The following is an 18616-nucleotide window of genomic DNA, read 5'->3' as shown; positions in this document are numbered from 1 at the left end:
GTGGAAAGGAAAGGGGGAGAGCAAACATATGTGACACAGCTATCTATGCCAGCCACCGGTGTTTCACGTGTGGCTGTCCTGAGGTGTGCAGACAGACGTGCAGCCTACACCGCGTGCCTCTTCTGAAGCAGTTTGCATTTTACACTTTGCCGTCTGCAGGGCACATGCCATTCACCCGATTTTCTAGATGAGAAGAGTGAAGGCTGGGGAGGCTGTCCGACTTGCCCAAGGTCAAAGCTACGAAGGCCCATCTGGCTCTAAAGCCCAGGCTTTCTTCCATTCCACTGGGCTGGCTAAAAAAGCCCTAGAAGTCCTTCCAGCATTTTCATTCTCGTGCTCTGAAAGCTTTAACTCCTTAGTGGCTTTTAATCCTGTCCTGTGGAAGCCCAAACATGGCTGTCTTCCCCTTCACAGCCCTGTCCCTAACACAACCCGAGTGACTTCGACAGTCTTGTCATCTCCTGAGTCATGAAGGAAGATGGCGCAGCCCCCCATTCTCCCGTTCCCTCCATAGAGAAGTGCGCGTCCTTTCTAGCCACCATCTCCTGCCCCCTTCGTTCCCTACGCATGCCCCCTCCCTCATGCACAGGCAGGTATTTCCTTTTCCTCTGTGGCTGGAGTTTATGGTTGTCGGGAAAGTATTTCTGATTTAAGGGACGGGTGCAATTTTGAAGAGAGTAAAAAAAGTAAAAGAACCAAAAAACCCCACAGCCTTTACTTGAAGCTTTTCTGTGACATAGATCCTGCAGTATTGGCTTTACGTCTACCAGGAACCCCTGACATCTGTCTCCCCACCCCCACCCCGCCCCATGTTAGAAGCTCCCCCTTTCGAAGAGCTTTGTTTTTCACGATAGTCCCCGTAAATTCTCCTAGCCATCTGTTATAACAGGGACATCTTGCCCAGTGGAACACTTTGTGTTTCTCTCCCTGCAGGTTTTCCTTTAAAAGTCACAGAGAAAATAGCTCTCTTTAGGTGAGTTCTCATCGATATTCTGTTGCTACCAATTTAAAAGAAATTATAGTAGTGGCCCTAACATGTCAGATTTGCCAAGGAGGCATTTTCTGTCCTTTTTTCGTGGGCTGAGAAGAAATGACAATAAACAGATCAATGAACAATTACAATTATTTAGACAGGCACTAACCTAAGTTTTGTATGTACATTATTTCTGATTTTCATAACAGCCCTGCATTTATAGACGAAGAAATAGCTATTGAAAGAGGTTAGGTTAGAGTCCTTGCTCAAGGTCAGAGCCTGTGAGTGGTGATTTGGCAATTTGATGCCACTTCCAAAACCAGGTTCTTTCTTTAGTACCATGCTGCCTCCAAAAAATGATCTTGAGAGTTCATTTAAGCATCTGTGGCCATGCCTCAGCTCTGATCACCCCAGAAAATCTATGTCTTCCTTTAAAAAGGGAAGTACCATGTTACATGATAAACATCAGAGTTGAAAACAAATTTTCAAGAGAGGTGTTATTTTCTGGTCTTTGCCAACTTTTACAATCAGGTAATTTTTACTAATGTTTAGTTTGAATTACTTTCACTGAAACTGAAATCCATCCCTTCTGGTTATAAATGAAAATACTAAACAGCTACTCATCATCAGATCCTGGAGAGTTAGGAATTTCATTTTGAATTAGGTGGGCAGGAAGAGGTGGGCCTTAGAAGAGGAGTAATATACAGGTAGATAGAGTAAAGCAGGTTGAATTTTCTTGGAGTAAGGAAATATTATCATTTGCTCCAGCATCTGGTATATCCTCTGTTTACTTTGTCTTTGAGCACGTGGAGTGGGGACAAGAACCCACAATGCAAGGCGGCTAGATATTAATTACTTCGGCCTCAGGCTTCTCCCTCCTTTCAGGACCCACTTATGATTCACTTCCGTTAAAGTTCTGTTGGGCTCTCCCAGCTCGCTTGAGTTGTGTGCGGTGAGACATTCACGCAAGAGAAGTATATTTTACAAGGTGGTCCCTGCCTTCCGGATCAGCCTAACAAATATTTCAACAACGGGTACTGTGTGCCTGTTCTATGCCAGTCACCTGGCATAACACCGGTGATCCTGAGATGGGTAAGACATGACCACTGACCTGGAGGCTCTCGTAATCAAATTTGAAGTCTCATTCAGGATATAAGACCTATAGACACAGAATTAACAAAAGGCATTTATAAGCTTAAGGTTGTGAAAAAATAAGTGAACCAGGGATGGCACATTTTACCAGGGCTCAGAGATCACAGGGGTTTGGGTTTGTCCGCATAGTAAAGACAGGGTCCATTTACAGTCTCGTCCAGGGTGTGGGGCGGGGCAGGGCCAGGGCAAGATGGGGTATGGTTCATGCCACCCCTGGGGAAAGGAGGCAGCGAACACGGCTCACGGGATGAGGATAAGGCCCTTACCCTTCTGGAATCGGTGCGGGAGGCCCAGCAGTCGGCATTTTAAGTGGCAACGTGGAGGTGCGGGAGGCTCGTGTGACACAACAGCAGCTTGGTCCCAGATATCACAGGTTTTATGAAAAAAATTAAGCAATCTCTGTATTTCTCTTTCGGTTCCTTGGTTAGCTTTTGAGAACAGTATTCTCTATTGTAGAAACCTTGACATTTATTCTTGTTGGGTTTCTAAAAGGTAGAGAACTCTAAGCTAAGTCATACGCTGCTGAAGACCTTAGGAGGCCCGTTTGCCGGAAGCACGCCTCACTTGCTTAGCAAGAACCAGCAAGTTCTTGCTGGTTGTCAGATACTTTATTGGGTTCCCTTGCGAAAAGCTCACCTAATGAAGAACCCCTCTCTCTCCCATTTTGGGTCCTGAAACTTACCTAAACCCTCCAGTGGGAGAGGTGTAGGGAAAGGAGATTCATCTCTCCTTCTCCCCTCTCCCCAGCTTCATGGTAGCTTAACTTAAGTACCCCGTGAAGGTAAAGATAAACGTGAGAACCTTCAGGATGAAAAGAACGTTAGAGAGGAGAGAAGTCAGGGGAGGTCATATCAGGCTTAAAGTGGAAACTATGTTACAACCTAGGCAAGGAGCAACTGATAGGTCTATAAATAGGATTTTATCTCCTCATAGAGAATGTTTGGCATGGTTGTAGCTTCCCATGTGGGGGACTGTTATATTTACTAAAAATAAACTGTGTTTCAGAAATGATTAAAGTAAGTCCCACTGAACTCATTTATGTTATTAAAAGTGTAGTCATAGCCTGAAAATAAGTTTATAGAGTTTAGTATGTACTATCTTTTGGGAGAACTTTGATATTGAAGCCATCAGTTAGATCTGGGAGAGAATGGTCTGGTTCACTCTGGCATAGATTAGATAGATTACCTTCTCAGAAAGTAATGTTATTTCGATGTTTTTAGTTCTCCTGCTGGATCAGAAGACCCCCAACCCGCAGTCATACACCAGACTCACAAACAGGCATTATAAAATAAGTGTGTCATCTAGGGAAGGTAAAATAGTTCGAATTCCCCAGAAATCGTACTACGTAATTAGAGCAGGTTGGATATGGCCATTCAGAGGAGGATGCAAAGTAAATTGGCAGGCAGTACATTCTCCGACAGCCTTTCTCGGAACAAAAACCTTCAAGATGCCTGACTTTGTTTCTCACACTTCTGTTATCTTGATTGTAACCCTTTAAAACGTGCTGCAAATTCTTGGCATCTGTCTGCCTGTCACCTAATCTCTGACACCCCTGGCTAGCTTGTTTTCCTCCTGCGAGTGTATTTGAAATTAGTGAAAAGCATCTGTTAATTTCAGTATCCTCCTAGAAGATTATGAGAAGCTGAAATTTGGCTAATAGTGGAATTGCTTAAAGCATATTCCTCAAAGTTATTTGACCAGGGAATACTTTGTGAACTCTAACGTGTGGAGCCACACAGTGAGATGTGACTCATGCACGATGTGGGCTGGCATGAAAGTAGTTCCCAGAAATGGTTTCAAAGACGGGCTAATGGCTTCAAGAAGTGAGTTACTTGCCTTTTTTAAGACTTTGAACCATATTTTGGAGATGTTAAATCATTTTAAAGTGTAAACATGAATGAGATTAAGCCATTTTTTGTTTTACGTGCACTGCCCGCTCCTGAGCGCACCGGTTACAGAAAGTCTTTTTGTATCAGGCAGTCTTGCTTGTTCTCCTTATTTCTTAGATCCGGCATCCACTCTGAGTGCTGTGTGCATGTATTTGGTGTTTTCTTTTGAATGAATACATTGTAGAAGTAAACCATTGCTAACATCCATCTAAAAATTGTGGGGCTGCCTCCTCACGTTGGTGAAATGCTAAAATAGGTTTATGTACTCCCAAGGTGTCACATTCCCTAAGTGCTTTAACCCTTCTACTGCTGTGCCTCTTTTTCTTCCCTTAACAACCACTCAGCTCCCTCTTCCCTCCCAATACTTTAGAAAAGAAATCTGAGGTTCTCCTGATAACGGTATTTTCTGAAAGGTGAAGAGATAAGAAAGTTGGTGAGATGGGCTTGACAAGTTCATGGATTTCCTTGGATCCCAAACCCGAGTTTCCCTGTAATTGCTTTCATGTAAACTTCATTTTGTGACTCCCACTACTAGTAGCAGTAATTGGTAATGGTAATGATAGATGTAATGCTCTGATTACAGACTAGTTAGCATAGTCTGTTTGATTTGAGTCTGACAGTATCCCTGTGATGTCGGCATTAGTACCCCTATTTTATAGACAATGAAAATAGAGTGCGTGTGTGTGTGTGTGTGTGTGTGTGTGTGTGTGTATACACATACATACATATACATTTGACTGTTTTTCATACTGGAATCCGGAAATTAAGTTAAAGTTGTATTTCTGCCATTTTGGTGTGGAATGGTTAGGGACAGTACATTAGGGAAATAGACTAGTTGACTTTTTGGCCTAGACTTACAGCCTAGACATTTAAAGATTCTTTTATAACTTCTGTCATAGTCATCAGGGGAGCACGCTATTAATGTGCGTGGAGCTTTCTCTTGTTTCTCCCTCTTCCCCTTTGCCCTCTTAGGTTCACTTCTCCCCTCTCTCTCACTCACTCTCTCAAATAAATAAATAAATAAATAAATAAATAAATAGATTCTTTAAAAAGTATAAAATAATCATATAGTGAAAAGTTGCTCCTTGATTCTGGTCTTGAGCCCTCGCAGTGCCTGTCCCCTGGAGGCAATGGGTGTTTTACCATTTTGTGTATAATTCCTCAATTTTTTCTTTTCAATGTTATTGTGCTATGCATTGTTCTGAACCTTTCTTTTATCTCTTAAAAATATGTAGTAGAGTATTTCCTAGCAGTATTTTAAGAACTTTCTCCCCCCTGCCCAGGCTATATGGTGTCTGTTTGTAAGGAGGAACCATACATAATTCATTAAACAGAAGGATCTTGTCTTATTCTCCTATCTGTCCCTGCTCTGTAAACAACATTTGTTCATATTGGTTGAACTTAACATTCGTTCATGTTGCTTGAACTGAGTTGAATTTGACTATGCAGAATATTTTAGGAATGAGTTATTTCTGGTGGTGGTGTATTCCAACTCCCTGAGAGGATTTTCCCTTCTCTGAGCACCAAGATGTTTAAGTTATTTTGGAAATAAATCCTTGTAAAAGGTATTATGTAACTATATATTTCTTTTTCATAGTATAATAGTAGACACTTTTCTTAATGGTTTTAACACAGTTGTCAACATCAATTATTGTTTCTGACTTAAAGGATGATATTTCAGGAGCATCTGCTGGCTTGGCCTTACCGTATAGTCCCATTTTGCATTTTGATATCTTACCTGGTTTTTGTTTTTTTTTCTCTTGGTCCCTCATGCTCCTGATGTGGCTGCCTCTGACATAATAGTCCCCTTTCCTCTGGTACTTAGTCCTTAACTGCTTCCAAGTTCCCTTTTCCTAATTTGCCTTTCAAATGTTCAGTGGGCAAGTAGCCAGATAACCAGGACGGAAATTTACTTCTAAAATAAAAATAAATAGATCGAGAGAGAAGACCTGGCAGAGCTTTACTGCTGATGAAAGTACACGAACACTTTGGTATTTTGGATACTTAGGGAGCCATTTGCTTCCTAGTTATTACCATGTTCTAAAACAGCTCTGTCCAATAGAACTTTCTTTGGCACTGGAAATGTTTTATATCTGCCCTGTCCGCTGGCCTCATGTGGTTCTTGAGCACTTGAAATGTGGCTAGTGTGACTGAGGAACTGAAAATTCAGTATTAACTAAATTAAATTCATATAATGACTAGTGGCTGCTGTGTCAGATGCATGATTCTAGACTCTAGATAATTAACTTGTTTACAGCAAGTGTGGTTATAGTGGAGTTTGGATTGGGATGCTGTTTTATTGTGCTGAGCAGAATAAATTTATGGTATTGGAAGAGAGGCAGTTTGGAATGTTGATGTTCAGATTACCTTAAAGTAATTGGTTAGATTGGAGCTGCTTTTTCATATTAATATTACGATTATTTCAAACTGTTTTTCTAAAGCCATTGGTGTAGGCATGTTATTTATGGTTTCTAACTGTGGTAAAACTTTGAGTCCTTTTGGTTACTAGGGCAAAATTAGTAGCACTCTAACTTTATTTATAGGACTTGGTTAGACAGTTGCCTGAGCACCAGAAACGCCTGCAAATAACTTTGACCTTTCCTAATAGAAAGTCAAGGGATAAAATGTTCCATAGTAGATCTCAGTTGTATGCGGTATACACAAAATACTACTTTTTAATGGAGAAAACAAAATAATACTAAAAACAAACAAGAAGCCAAAGGAATCAAGAAGTGATAGATTTTGATATCAACTAGGAAGAAAATAAGCCAAGGGCAGGAGGCGAGGACGCGGTAGGAGAGGAAGGCCCTCCAACGAGAGAGAGCAGAGAGTGGTCTGGAGAGTTCTCTTTGAGGAGGGGTTTTTAAGTTGAGGCCTGAAGATAAAAGGGAGCCGGCCTTGCAGAGGATGAGGAGGGATTTCAAGAAGAGGGAATAAAGGAGTTAAGGGGTGCCGGGGAGAGGGATGGACTTGCTCTAGATCAGGAACTGGCATGAGGTCCGCTCATGTAGGCATGGGCCTGGAGATTGAAGGTAAGATAATGATACGCACTGAACTTGGAGAGGCTGGTGCTTAGCAGATCATATAGGACCGGTCTTAAAGGCCATTATAAGGGCTTTAGATAGAGAACATTTTTTAACAACTTAATTATTTTATTTATTTGAGAGAGAGAGAAAATGCATGCGTGCGCGAGCACATGAGTGAAGGCAGGGACAGAGGGAGAGGAGGAGGCGGAGAATCTCAGGCCAGCTGCCCTCTGAGCACAGAGCCCAGCTTGGGGCTCGATCCCCACGACCTGGAGATCATGACCTGAACTGAAGGCAGATGCTTAACTGACCGAGCCCCCAGGCGCCCCCAGGAAGCAAACATTTTTAAGTGTGACGTGACGCTGTAGAATCAGGGAAATGATATGATCTGAGTTTTGTTTTAAAAACTCCCTCCGGCTGCTCTGCGATGAATGTTTTGAAGGGGAGCCGCAGCGAAAGTGGAGGAAGCCCGGAGATGTCCAGGAAGGAGCTGCTGGGGGCTTAGGCTAAGGTGGTGGTAGTGGAGACAGAGAAGTCAGACGTGCAGGACTTGCTAATGGGTTTCGTTTGAGGGGTGAGGGATCTGGGAGGGAACTCTGCCTTTCATAATTGCCTGCTGGTACCACTTAGTGGGGGAGGGAACACCAAGTATATATTAGATTTCGAGGTGGTGGTCGTGGGAATTAAAGCCCAGTGTGGGGCACATGTATGTTCGACTTGTCTATGAGATGGTGAAGTCTCTTACTAGAGCATGAGAAGAGGTCTAGGCTGGGGTATCAGTTTGTAATTATTAGGATGTGGGTGGTATATGAAGCCTTGGGAACGAGGGGGATAAATCAGATAAAAGACGATGAGCCAGAATTGAGCCCCAAGCAGCACTTCTTTTTGAGAGATCTGTTGAGGGAGAAACCAGAAAAAGGCACTGAGAAGAAGTAATCAGTAATATAGGGGAAAAAACCCCCAGGACTGCAGTATCTTAGAAGCTTAGAGAAAGAGAGTGTTTCAAGGAAGTTGCCAACTTTGTTGAATCCTGATAAGAGGTGAGGTCAGTTGAGGACCCATTAAATTAAGTGACAGGGAAGTAGCTGACATTGGCCAGTCAGTTTAATGGAGTAGAGAGCTTGGAAACTTGGAGTAGATTGAAGAAGAAAAGAGGGGTGAAGTAGAGACCAGGTGTGATCAACTTTTCGGAGAAGTATCACTGTGAAGTGGTGAGCGGGGAAATGGTAGGGAGGTATGGGGTCAAAGAAGAATTTTATAAAAACTGACATTCATTTAGTCACTTGCCTGTTATTGAACATTACGTTTTTTTTTTAAAGTTCTTTTGCTCTTACAGATTGCTACAATGAACTGCCTTCTACCCTTTTGGGGCTTTTCTTTCTTTTTCTTTTTAAAAGATTTACTTACTTGTCAGAGAGTGAGAGAGAGCGAGTACAAGCAGGGGGGAGCAGCAGGCAGAGGGAGAAGCAAGTGGAGGGAGAAGCAGGCTCCCCACCGGGCAGTATCCAAATATGGGACCTGATCCCAGGACCCTGGGACTGCGACCCTAGCCGAAGGTAGACACCTGACTGAGCCACCCCAGTGTCCCTTGTGGGGCTTTTCTAAGATAGGCTCCTTGGAGATGGGATTGCTGAACCACAGGCCAAGCATGTTTCAGAATGTCATAGATATTGCCCAATGGACCTCCAAAGTGGTGGCACCACTGTATACTTTCCGCATCGCTGCATGAGAGCAGTGGGAGGTTTTCTGAAGACGGACGTATATTGATTTGCCGGCCTGACAGTGATGAGTAGAGAGGGGAGAGATTGATGGTTTGGGAGAGGGGATGATCAGCAGAGCAGTGCAGTCCTTACGTAGGTGCCTGGGGAGGGGTGTGAGCACAAGAGGTGAAATGGGCCTTGATGCCAGGGATGCTTCCATCATTGTAAAAGAGCATAAGGGAGAGGAAATGCATGCATTTCTACTGTAGGGTTGTAGATTTGGTGGGGAGAAGACCGTCTGGATGCTTCTCTTTTATTTTTATTTACTTATTTATTTTGGGTAAAGATTTTATTTTTAAGTAACTTCTGCACTCAACATGGGGCTTGAACTTACAATCCCGAGATCAAGAGTCATGCGCTCCACTGTCTCAGCCAGTCAGGTGCCCCTGAATGCTTCTTTTTTAAAATGAAATATTTTGGATAGAGCAACAATCGAAAGTTGGATGGTGGGGAGAGATTGAAATCGGTTTGAGGAGAAGGTAAGAGTGCAGTCATTTTGGAGAGTGGGAAGCTTACAAGGGCAGCTTTGGTGGAATTGCTTGGCACTGTCAAGGGCCCATTTGAGCTTTGTGATCATGAACCTTTAGTCAAGTCGGTCAGCTTGGTTATGTGATCTCTTTCCAGCAGCGTTCAGCTGTGTGGGCACAGGCACAGAGAAGGCAGATAACTGTTTCACCAAGTTTGGAGTTTTGCCACGTGGCAGGGATGGAGAGGACACATGATTGAGGGTATTTGCAGAGGAGGGATTATAATTATGGACCATTGGAATGACAGTTGCACAGAGGAGGGAAAGGAGGACATGACCGGAGTGGGTAGATCATGAGAAAGTGGTCGGGATAGGGACTTCCCAGGAGGGCAGAAACTGTACTGGAGGGGGTACCATAGTGAGGAGCTTGGACGTATGGGAGCTTATTTGAGAGTATGGTTGAAACATAATAAGGAAAAACAGAGCTTTCTTAGGATAACGCATTTTCTTCTTTTAGGGATAGTTGCTCTGCGTAGGGTAAGAACTCTAATATCCCCAAGTTGTCTGTAGCTGTTCTGAGAGGTGAGCTTGGGACATACCCTTTCTTTTCTCCGTGTGTGCACCTTGAGCTTACATTAGAGATCATAGAAGGTGACCACAGTTTCCAGGAGGTTTCTAAAACTGTGCTCTTAGTGATATCGGTCCTAGGGAGCGGGAGCGGTCCTTGACCAGAGCTGCAGCCTTTGGAAGCTCCCACACAGCGTGTGACCCCCGAGCTCGCAGCCTCACCGCCAGCGTTTGTTGCTGGAGGCCTTGGTGATGGGCAGAGGTAGCCCGCAGGGTTATATCTAGGGTAAAACGTCCACCGATTCTGTCACTCTTGATAAGATTTTACCAGTGAGTAAATGTGTGCAGGGGACACCATCTTGGAGTCCCACAGCCTTGTGTTCAGCTTTGGGCTCCTTTGAGCCCCAGTTTCCTTTTTATATGTGAAAAGGATAAGGCAGGGCCTGCTGCCCAGTGATACTGTGAAGGTGTAAGGAGAAAATGCCTGCCCAGTTCCGGCACAGAGTCTGTCCTGGGTGAGTGCTGGCCACTGGTGGTGTCTCACACCAAACCCGTAAGCCCGGGAGGAGTGCTCCCGGTGTGTCTTCCAAGGTTGAAGGTGGCCTGGAAGGTGGCCACCCTGTCTCTCCTTCCTGAGTCTCTGCTGTTTTGTGAGGGCAGTGAGCTGTCTGGACCAGCTTTCCAGATTTTCATGTGTGCGGACCACCTGGGGCTTTTTTTTTTTTTTTAAGATTTTATTTATTTATTTATTTGACAGAGAGAAATCACAAGTAGATGGAGAGGCAGGCAGAGAGAGAGAGAGGGAAGCAGGCTCCCCGCTGAGCAGAGAGCCTGACGCGGGGCTCGATCCGAGGACCCTGAGATCATGACCTGAGCCGAAGGCAGCAGCCCAACCCACTGAGCCACCCAGGCACCCCTTGGACCACCTGGGTCTTTATTTGGATTCTGTAAATCTAGGCTGGGGTCCTGAGAGTCTGCATCTTTAAGTAGCTTCCAGCTGACTGACTGACCCTGACCATGACTGACCCCGACCGTAGTGCTACTGAGGCTCGTCCGTGGGTCAGATGTTGAGTAGCAGAATTCTATTAGAGAATTGCCCTGTGGGAATCCTTGCTATTTTAAGCTGAGAGGAGGCAAGGTTAAAAGAGCCCTATTCTTTCAACTTTTATTTTTTTTTTTAAGTCAGATTCAGTTGGACCTCATGTGGCCCATGTCTATAGCTCAGTGTTGTGGGGAGTCTGTATTGTCTCTACCCGTCCCCAAGGTGAAAGGAATATACATTATGGAGAGAAGGTTGCCTTTGGATTTCTTTTGGAAATCATGTACATGTTTACGGAATTGTCTTGGCTCCCCAGAGGTGCACACGTCCCCCGCCAGCCTTCTGCACCCACAGAGAAACTTGCATAAAACAGGCAGTCTCTTGAACTGTTAGATTTTGTGGCAGAGACTACAAATTGTGGCTCCAAACCCTTTCTGAGAGTCTGGCCCACCAGACTCTCTACATTACAAAATCTAGCGCTTTCAGAAGCAGGAATTCAGGATGCATTCTACGGTTAGAATTACTGGCAACACCCATATTGCTGTCCCTGGTAATCTGATTTTTCTTTCTCGGAAGCACGCGTTCCAGACTTGCTCTGTGGGCCCTCCCTGGGACATTTCCTTCTCTGAAGCTCCGGTTCACATGCTCTGTCCTCTGAACTAACATACAGGCCGATAAACCTCAGAGCACGGTCACGCAGTCTGATAAAATGTTCTCAGAGAATGAGGTATGCGCCCTCATCCTCTGTGTCATCGAAGACTGTGATCTTCCTCACAGTGTCCTCCTAGTATGGAACGGTTGTACTTTTGTGTCTCTTAATCCGAATCCCGAGTAGCTATAAAGTATGGGTTTCCTCCTTTGACTTTGACAATTTGAGAGATTTTTTTTCCCCTCCAACCTCTTTGTCCCCCCTCCCCCCTTTTTAAAGGTAGGAAAATGTGGACATGCAGGAGCATGAATAAAAGAAGTTTCACTTAGCTTGCCTGTGGGTTTTTGGAGTTTTTTGGTATGTGTGAAGAAAACACAAAAGAGTTTGATTTTGCCAGACTGCTTACCCAGTTTTTAAAAATTATAATCAGAAAAGGAAAAGAAGCGTTTGGGGATTTACGAGCTTTCCCTGTGGTTCTGAAATTTATAATGGGTCCACTTACAGGTGTTTTGGAGGTCATTTTTGGGTTTTTGGTGACATATTTGAACTTTTCCGATTTTGTATCGAGAACCCCTTTTCTGTGTTTTTATCTTTATTCGCTCCAGGAGAGCGTGGGTATCTTTATCCCACCCCAAACTTGATTAGAAGATAACACCATAAAGTGACAATATGTGAAGTTCTATTGTATTTGTTCTTTTGATACTTGGTTAAGAATGAATGAGACCATTTTCTATCTTCAGAGAGTTTGAAAAGACTATAATGGCTTAACAGTGTGATTTTAATAGTTTTTAAGAACTGTATTTATATTCCTATAAAATTGATTATGGATGTTAACAGTTTGTAGAAAGTCAAGGTTTGTTTTCGCATTAGGAAAAACAAGGCTGTCTCAGGTTTAGGCTTGGAAGTTCTTACTGCTCTTTTGTACTGGAAATGAGGTAATCCTGCCTTCAGAGGAAGCAGAGACAGTTGGGCATAAAGAAAAAGAAAAGGTTTGGGTGAGGCTGAAAACACCTGCCCCACCTCTCCCAAGTTTAAATGAGCTGGGAGTTGAGTAGGTGGGAGGAGAGAAAAGGTCTTTATTATAAGCTCCCCGGCCGAAGGCACATAGTGAGTGGGGAAGGAAAGGAAAAGTGACTTGAGCCCTACGGAAAAAAGGAGTTCCACTGCAGAAGGCCCCTCAGACAGGAGCATTACAGTGGGGAAGGATTAGGTGGAGGAGAGCAAGTGGACCTGTCCCAGCGGCAAGGCCGGCCTTGAGGGTGAGGCTTACAGACCTTACTTGGAGATTTTACAAGCACAGGAGAGCCGTCTCAACATGTCTGAGGGGAACAGAACCCTGAGGCAGCTGGAAGGTGGTAGGCCTCTTGTTTTTGTTTTGTTTTGTTTTGTTTTTTGGTCTCATATTGTTCTTTCTTTAATGGAATGAAGTATTCCCCAAAACACAGAATCCTTGGAGAGTGTATGGTACACCTACTGTGTGCTAGGTACTATACACAAGACTCCGTGGCCAAAATTAGATGGGCTCTTCCCTGAAAGATATGGATAAAGGAGATAAGGTTGGTAGGTACAGGAATGCAGTAGTCACTGGCCCAAATGGTGAAAGCCATGTTACAGACGCCTGCCTTGCAGAGGAGGGAGGGTTTCACATGCAGCTGAGGTGGGCTGTTGGATTCGAGCGAGCGGGGAAATGGGTAGGAAGTAAGGCAAGAGCATGGGCACTGGTGTATGGAGGAGTCAGCTATTTTCAGAATCAAAACCACTAGGACACATGATTTGATGATACTTGTTCACTGTTGAAGATAATGGATTCGAATATGCCTGGCGTATCAGAGGTACTAAGTGTTTGAACGGCACTTAGGGAACGTGGTCACCAGGAGCTTGACAGATAGTCTACACAGTTCTGTCATTTGATCTAATTACAACTACTTCACTAGGAGTACTAGACTACGCAGTTTTTGGTTGAGGAAACAGGGGCCTAGTCTTAAGTTAAATAACTTTCCCTAGGCCGTCATGAGAATAATTGTGGACCCAGCTTCCAAACCCGTGCTTTGTCCCCCGTGCTGTTCCCCATGCCTAGTGAAGAGTCTGCAACGTGCTAGGGGCCCCGAATCCATGTGACTCTAAACCCTTGCTTGTCCTCTCTCCCTTCAGAAAGAAGCTGTCTGTGTTGATCTGAACTAGGGCAACAGTGATAAAAAAGATGAAAGCCTATTCGAGTTTACATGTACTTTTTCCTCTGTTTTAAATTCAGAATTATTTAGAAGAGTGGGGTGAGGCCAGCATTGCAGGGAGGGGATACAGGCTCTGAGCAAGCTCTGTTTGCGCTTGGCTTCTGAAGGGGGGCTCTGGAAGAATTGGACCGAGGGGAAACTTGACTCAACTCCCCTTGATCTTGGAGGGCAGAGTGTTTTCATTGCTTCTTTCATGTTTAGAGAACCCATCTTAAACTAGTTTGTGTCTAGCATTAGAAACTGGTGCTGGTGGTTTATTACTAGCCCCGCCTATCCCTGCCTTTTGCAATAATCTCTGTGAGTGATGATTGTGTTTCTAGAAGTAGAATGACAGAGAGAGATTCCCTGAAGGCAAATAGAGAGAGTGCTGTACACTCCAGTTCAGACGCACACGGGGCTGGGAACTCCCAGAGAGAGGGAGAGGAGCACGGGCGGGGGGAGAGGGAGGGGGAGAGGGAGGAGAGAGAACAACAGAACAGTCCGCTGGAGAGGAGGGAGGAGGGGGGGAAGAGACCGGTCCTTGTAGATTTTTAAACTCAAGTGATTTGGGGGGGTTTCTCCCCACCCTGAACACTTGCCCCCCCCACAGTCTGGCACCTCCTTTCCTGCAGTTCACTGAAGTGCCTTTTTGCAGTCCAGGATCAACTGACCGCTGAGTCTGAGCAGCCGGGTCTGACATGATGTACCTCTGGGTGAGTACGGAGTGCTGTGGCTGAGGGCTTGCACTTGCACATATAAGGAGTGGAAAGCTGCGAGGTTCTGCTCTCGCACAAATGGCCTTCCTCTCAGAGCACAGACTGCCACATCCCTTCTGCTCCCAGGTGTTAGGTTTTTGAAACCTGGCAGTGATTGTGACATTGGTTGGGTTTTTTTTTTTTTTTTTTTTTTTAAATGTTGTTTATCTTGTTAGGCTTAGGCGTGAGGGTGAGCTCCCAGTGCGGTGTCATCCCAGGGGCTTGGTAGGGTTGGAGAAGGCAGATGGGGCAGGCGAGCTGAGCCAGGCGCTTCAGGACCCGCGCTCCTCCTGCTGGGTCAGGACCTACCGCTGTTGTGTGTCGGGGGCACTGTCTTTGGTAATCAGACCATCTCTTCAGATAGCGAAAGCCAATGGGTGGCGTGATTCTTAATTAGGAATGAGCGTTTGTAAGTTTTTATCTAAAAATTTTTATTGTCCTTCACCATAGTCTTATGAAGTAGGTCACTGTTGTTATGAAAATTTTATGAGGGAAGTAATTAAGTCACACAGAGTGACTTGCCCATAGTTAGAAACCAAGTCTGTAGCAGGTAGAATAGTAATTAATAACTAGACATTATAAAGCATTTTATATTTGCCAAGAATGAATACCTTACATTATTTTAATTTATCGTGAACTATGACATTGTAATTTGGGATGAAGAGAAACATGCTGGGGTTGGAGAGGTTTTGAAATTGTGAGATGGGATAACTTTTAGGGGAATGACAGGGAAAATAATACAAGAAAAAAAACAACCCTTGCTTTTAGTTGTGAAAATAAGAGCATCTATAACCCCTGCAAAGATGGCGGCGCCCTCTCTGGAGCAGACAGCTGTTGTGTGTTGCTAAGGGAGCCTCCTCGACGTGATGCCCTTGGCTACCTGCCAGTTTTTGAAAGTTTCACTTTGCCCTTTGCCCTTCAGCCTAGATGTCTGGAATTGCAGAAACCTACTTGGCTCAGGCAGACTAAATTTATAAATATCAGAAGTCAAAATTTTAATGAGGTTTCTGGAGATGGAGCTTGGTCACTGTGTGTGTGTGTGTGTGTGTGTGTGTGTTGGGGGATGCTTCTTTTTTGATTCTCCCTTCATATTTGAATATGACCTTGAAATGTAATTTCCTCCTCTCAATTGATTTATTTTTCTGGTGTTTGTAAGAAGTCAAAGAACTCTCCGACACACTTTACGAGCTTTAAGTAGTTTTTTAGCTTCCTGTGAGCAAGGTCTGTGTCAAGGGTCTTTGTGGTCTTGGTGGTGGGACTGATCAGCTCTCTTTTGACCAGAGGATGAGTTTTTCAGTCTTGATTTTTTGGAAGAGGAGTTACGAAAGAAAACAAATTGAATTAATCTTACTTCTACTCATTAATGTTTGGTGAGAGCAGTCAGTGGTGGTCTCAATTGCTTTCTTTGTGCTTATAGTTATTTGTGAATTTATCTCAGTTCCCTGAACTTAAAGCCTTAGAACAGAACTTCCCCACCAAAGTACCAGATATATTGGACTGCGATACACATATGCCGAAGTAACTACTCCCCTCCACACTTGGACCAGCAGGTGGGGCCCAGGACTCTCCTGGTCGCTTGGACCACAAGCATTCTAGTTTACCACTTTGTGCCTTAAAAATACTACAATTGTCTACATGTGCTGTGACATCTGAAAGAGTAGCACTGTCCAGAGGGCAAATGTGTGTCAACTCTGTTATTATCTGCATCGTCTCTCCCAATGCCCCACACATGTGTCGAATTCAGTGAAAATGTCCAGAAGGAGCCGTAACTGCATAAGAACCCAATATAGAGAAGGACATCGAGGTGGTCTGGCGTCAAGTGGGGAGGCACTGAAGAGGTTTGGTGGGGGAAATTTGCTGACCACACGACGGGAGATCAGAGTTTTGTCTAGGCCGGGGTGCAGCCATGTGACACTGGGCAAACATTGAGCTGCTCCGAGCCCAGTTTCTACATCCGTAAGATAATAGAACTTCTTCTAATGCTCCGGTCTGTGACGTGAATTTGTGTAGCAGTACATATGCCAGAAGGACACCCAGTTGCGTCAGAGTGTTTGGGTCCTGCTAAGCGTGAGAGGACCAGGAGGTGTAGTCATCCCTGTTCCCTGCTTGGTTTGTTACCAGCAGTGAGTTCCAGTACTGTTTCTCAGAATTCTAGAAAAATTACTGAACTGTGTTCAGTCATCAGTATGTCTGAGTGGTATTGACATTCTCAGAACCTGAAGAATAGATTCTGAGGAATCTGAAGAATAAAAGAGCTCTTCCAGGCATTTTGGTGTGTGTCGTTGGACGTGGCTTCTTCATTTGGTTCCGTGTCTAGAACTCTGAGGTGGGGCACCATCTTGTGCTCTCTGTGCATGTATCTTTGCCAGATCTTCTCCCCACTTTCCTGTAGAGTCCCCTTCCCTTTTAGAGAATTTGCTAGCATCAGTAGACAGCAGGGTATGGCACCAGGAGCATGGGTTTTGAGACTTCACTGGGCCTAAATCCCACCTCTGTCATTTCCAGTCGTATGGCCGTGAACAAATTACTTAACCTCTCCGAACCTTCGTTTCTTCATCTATCACAGAGAGAAAATAATAACCTTTCATGGGGGTTATCATGAGAATCCGAAATCATCTAAGATGTGTTGAATGGCACATAGTAGATGCTCAGTAAATAATTAGTGCAGGTCAACTTTTTACTTTGAAATTTGCATGGACGGGCTGCTCTCCCCTCCACCCACCAGCATTACCTCTAGCAAATTAAGGAAGTGTTTGGCTTTGTGTAGGGAGAACTCTGATAAACACACACTAGTTTCAGGCGAAATATCTCCCCTTAACCAGTATTTTAAATACCTGTGACTGGAGAAACTACCTTTAAGTTGCCTCCTGATGGAAAACATCCCCATTGTTTTGTTTTTTTTTTTTTCAAAAAAAAATTTTTTTTTACTGGTGGGAGTGTGCAATACTGGTAAACACTCCTTATATCCTTTATATTCTCTCTCTCCTCTTCATGGCTTAACACAGGGAGGAGGGTGGCGCGAAGGGGAAGGGGAGGGCGGGCGGGAGGGCGGGCGGGAGACACATAATTCCTGTAGTGATGGAACTTACTTGTTTGATGATTATACAATTTATATCCAGTAAACAAAATTACAGACCATTTATTTAAATTCCCAGAAATTACGATGTGTTCTGTCTGAGCTGATCTTAGCTAGTCTGGTTCCAGTCTCTCTTACCCGTATTCTCAACGGCTGAACTTGTGGATTTCATTTGAAACTGTTGTTTTGCCATAGTTCAGTCCTTTCTTCTTAATAATTCCGCTCAGCCAACATTTAACGGAGGCCTGTGATGGGCAGAGGACTGTGCCACCAGCTGGTACAAAGACAAAGATGATTAAAGACTTCTCATGCCCTTGAAACATTTAGAACACAGCAGCTGTGAGCATGTGTACACAGATAATAATGATTTTTGTATGATGCTCTTCACTTAAGAAGATGCTTTTAGATGTTATCTTACTTCATCCTCACAGCAGTGCTAAGGGCTACGTATCATTGTCTCTATTGTACAAGTGAGGAAAGATACTGAGAGAGAGCACGTGACGGGAAATGGCAGAGCCGGAAGCTCAGTCCCATCTGTTTTTAACTCTATGGCAGTTTTTCTTTTCACACTCTCTTCTTTGGGGAGAAGCTGATGTTTTTGGCCATTTACTTTAACTGTTTGTTTATTGAGTGGTAGCATATATGTCAGGCAAACCACCTCATTTAGTTCTCAGCACACGTGGGAGTTGGCCATTAGCCTTCATTTTACAAATGGGAAAGCAGCACCTTTAGTCACCTGGTAGTCACATAGTTGAGAGTTGGCAGAGGTGGGATTTGAACCCTAGTCTCTCTGGCCTTAGAGCTTACTGCACATGTGTAACATCTTCTTTATTTGTTTGGGAGTGTTTAGTTTGTCACCGCTGCCATTTAGCACGCTATGGGCTAAACTAGAGAAATGAAAATAAGGTACCCTGAATTCTGTTTCCATATCCATCAATTACTTGAGATAAGTTAGGTAGCTATATAGACCTTGGTTTTCCAGGTTGTAAAAAGAGTGTGGTAGTTCTGGGAAACATTAATGGAGTCATCTCAGATAAGTGATCCGCTATCTTAT

General features: G+C 44.2%; 1 protein-coding gene across 21 annotated transcripts in view; it reads left to right on the top strand.

The window, feature by feature from the left end:
• RBFOX2 (RNA binding fox-1 homolog 2) overlaps positions 1–18616 on the top strand; it is a 273237-nt gene that overhangs the window by 110882 nt on the left and 143739 nt on the right. The window contains exon 1 of one of the 21 annotated variants that reach the window (XM_059186847.1): positions 14273–14444. The exons of the other annotated variants lie outside the window; for them this stretch is intronic. Coding sequence (XP_059042830.1) covers positions 14430–14444 — 15 coding nt within the window. The 5' untranslated portion in view covers positions 14273–14429. Of the gene's footprint in view, positions 1–14272; positions 14445–18616 lie in introns of those variants that run through there. 21 annotated transcript variants of the gene reach the window in all.

This window comes from Mustela lutreola, chromosome 8, assembly GCF_030435805.1.
Source record: "Mustela lutreola isolate mMusLut2 chromosome 8, mMusLut2.pri, whole genome shotgun sequence".
Taxonomy (NCBI): Eukaryota; Metazoa; Chordata; class Mammalia; order Carnivora; family Mustelidae; genus Mustela; species Mustela lutreola.
Note: the sequence above shows the minus strand (reverse complement) of the source record. Positions and strands in the feature narration are given on the sequence as shown.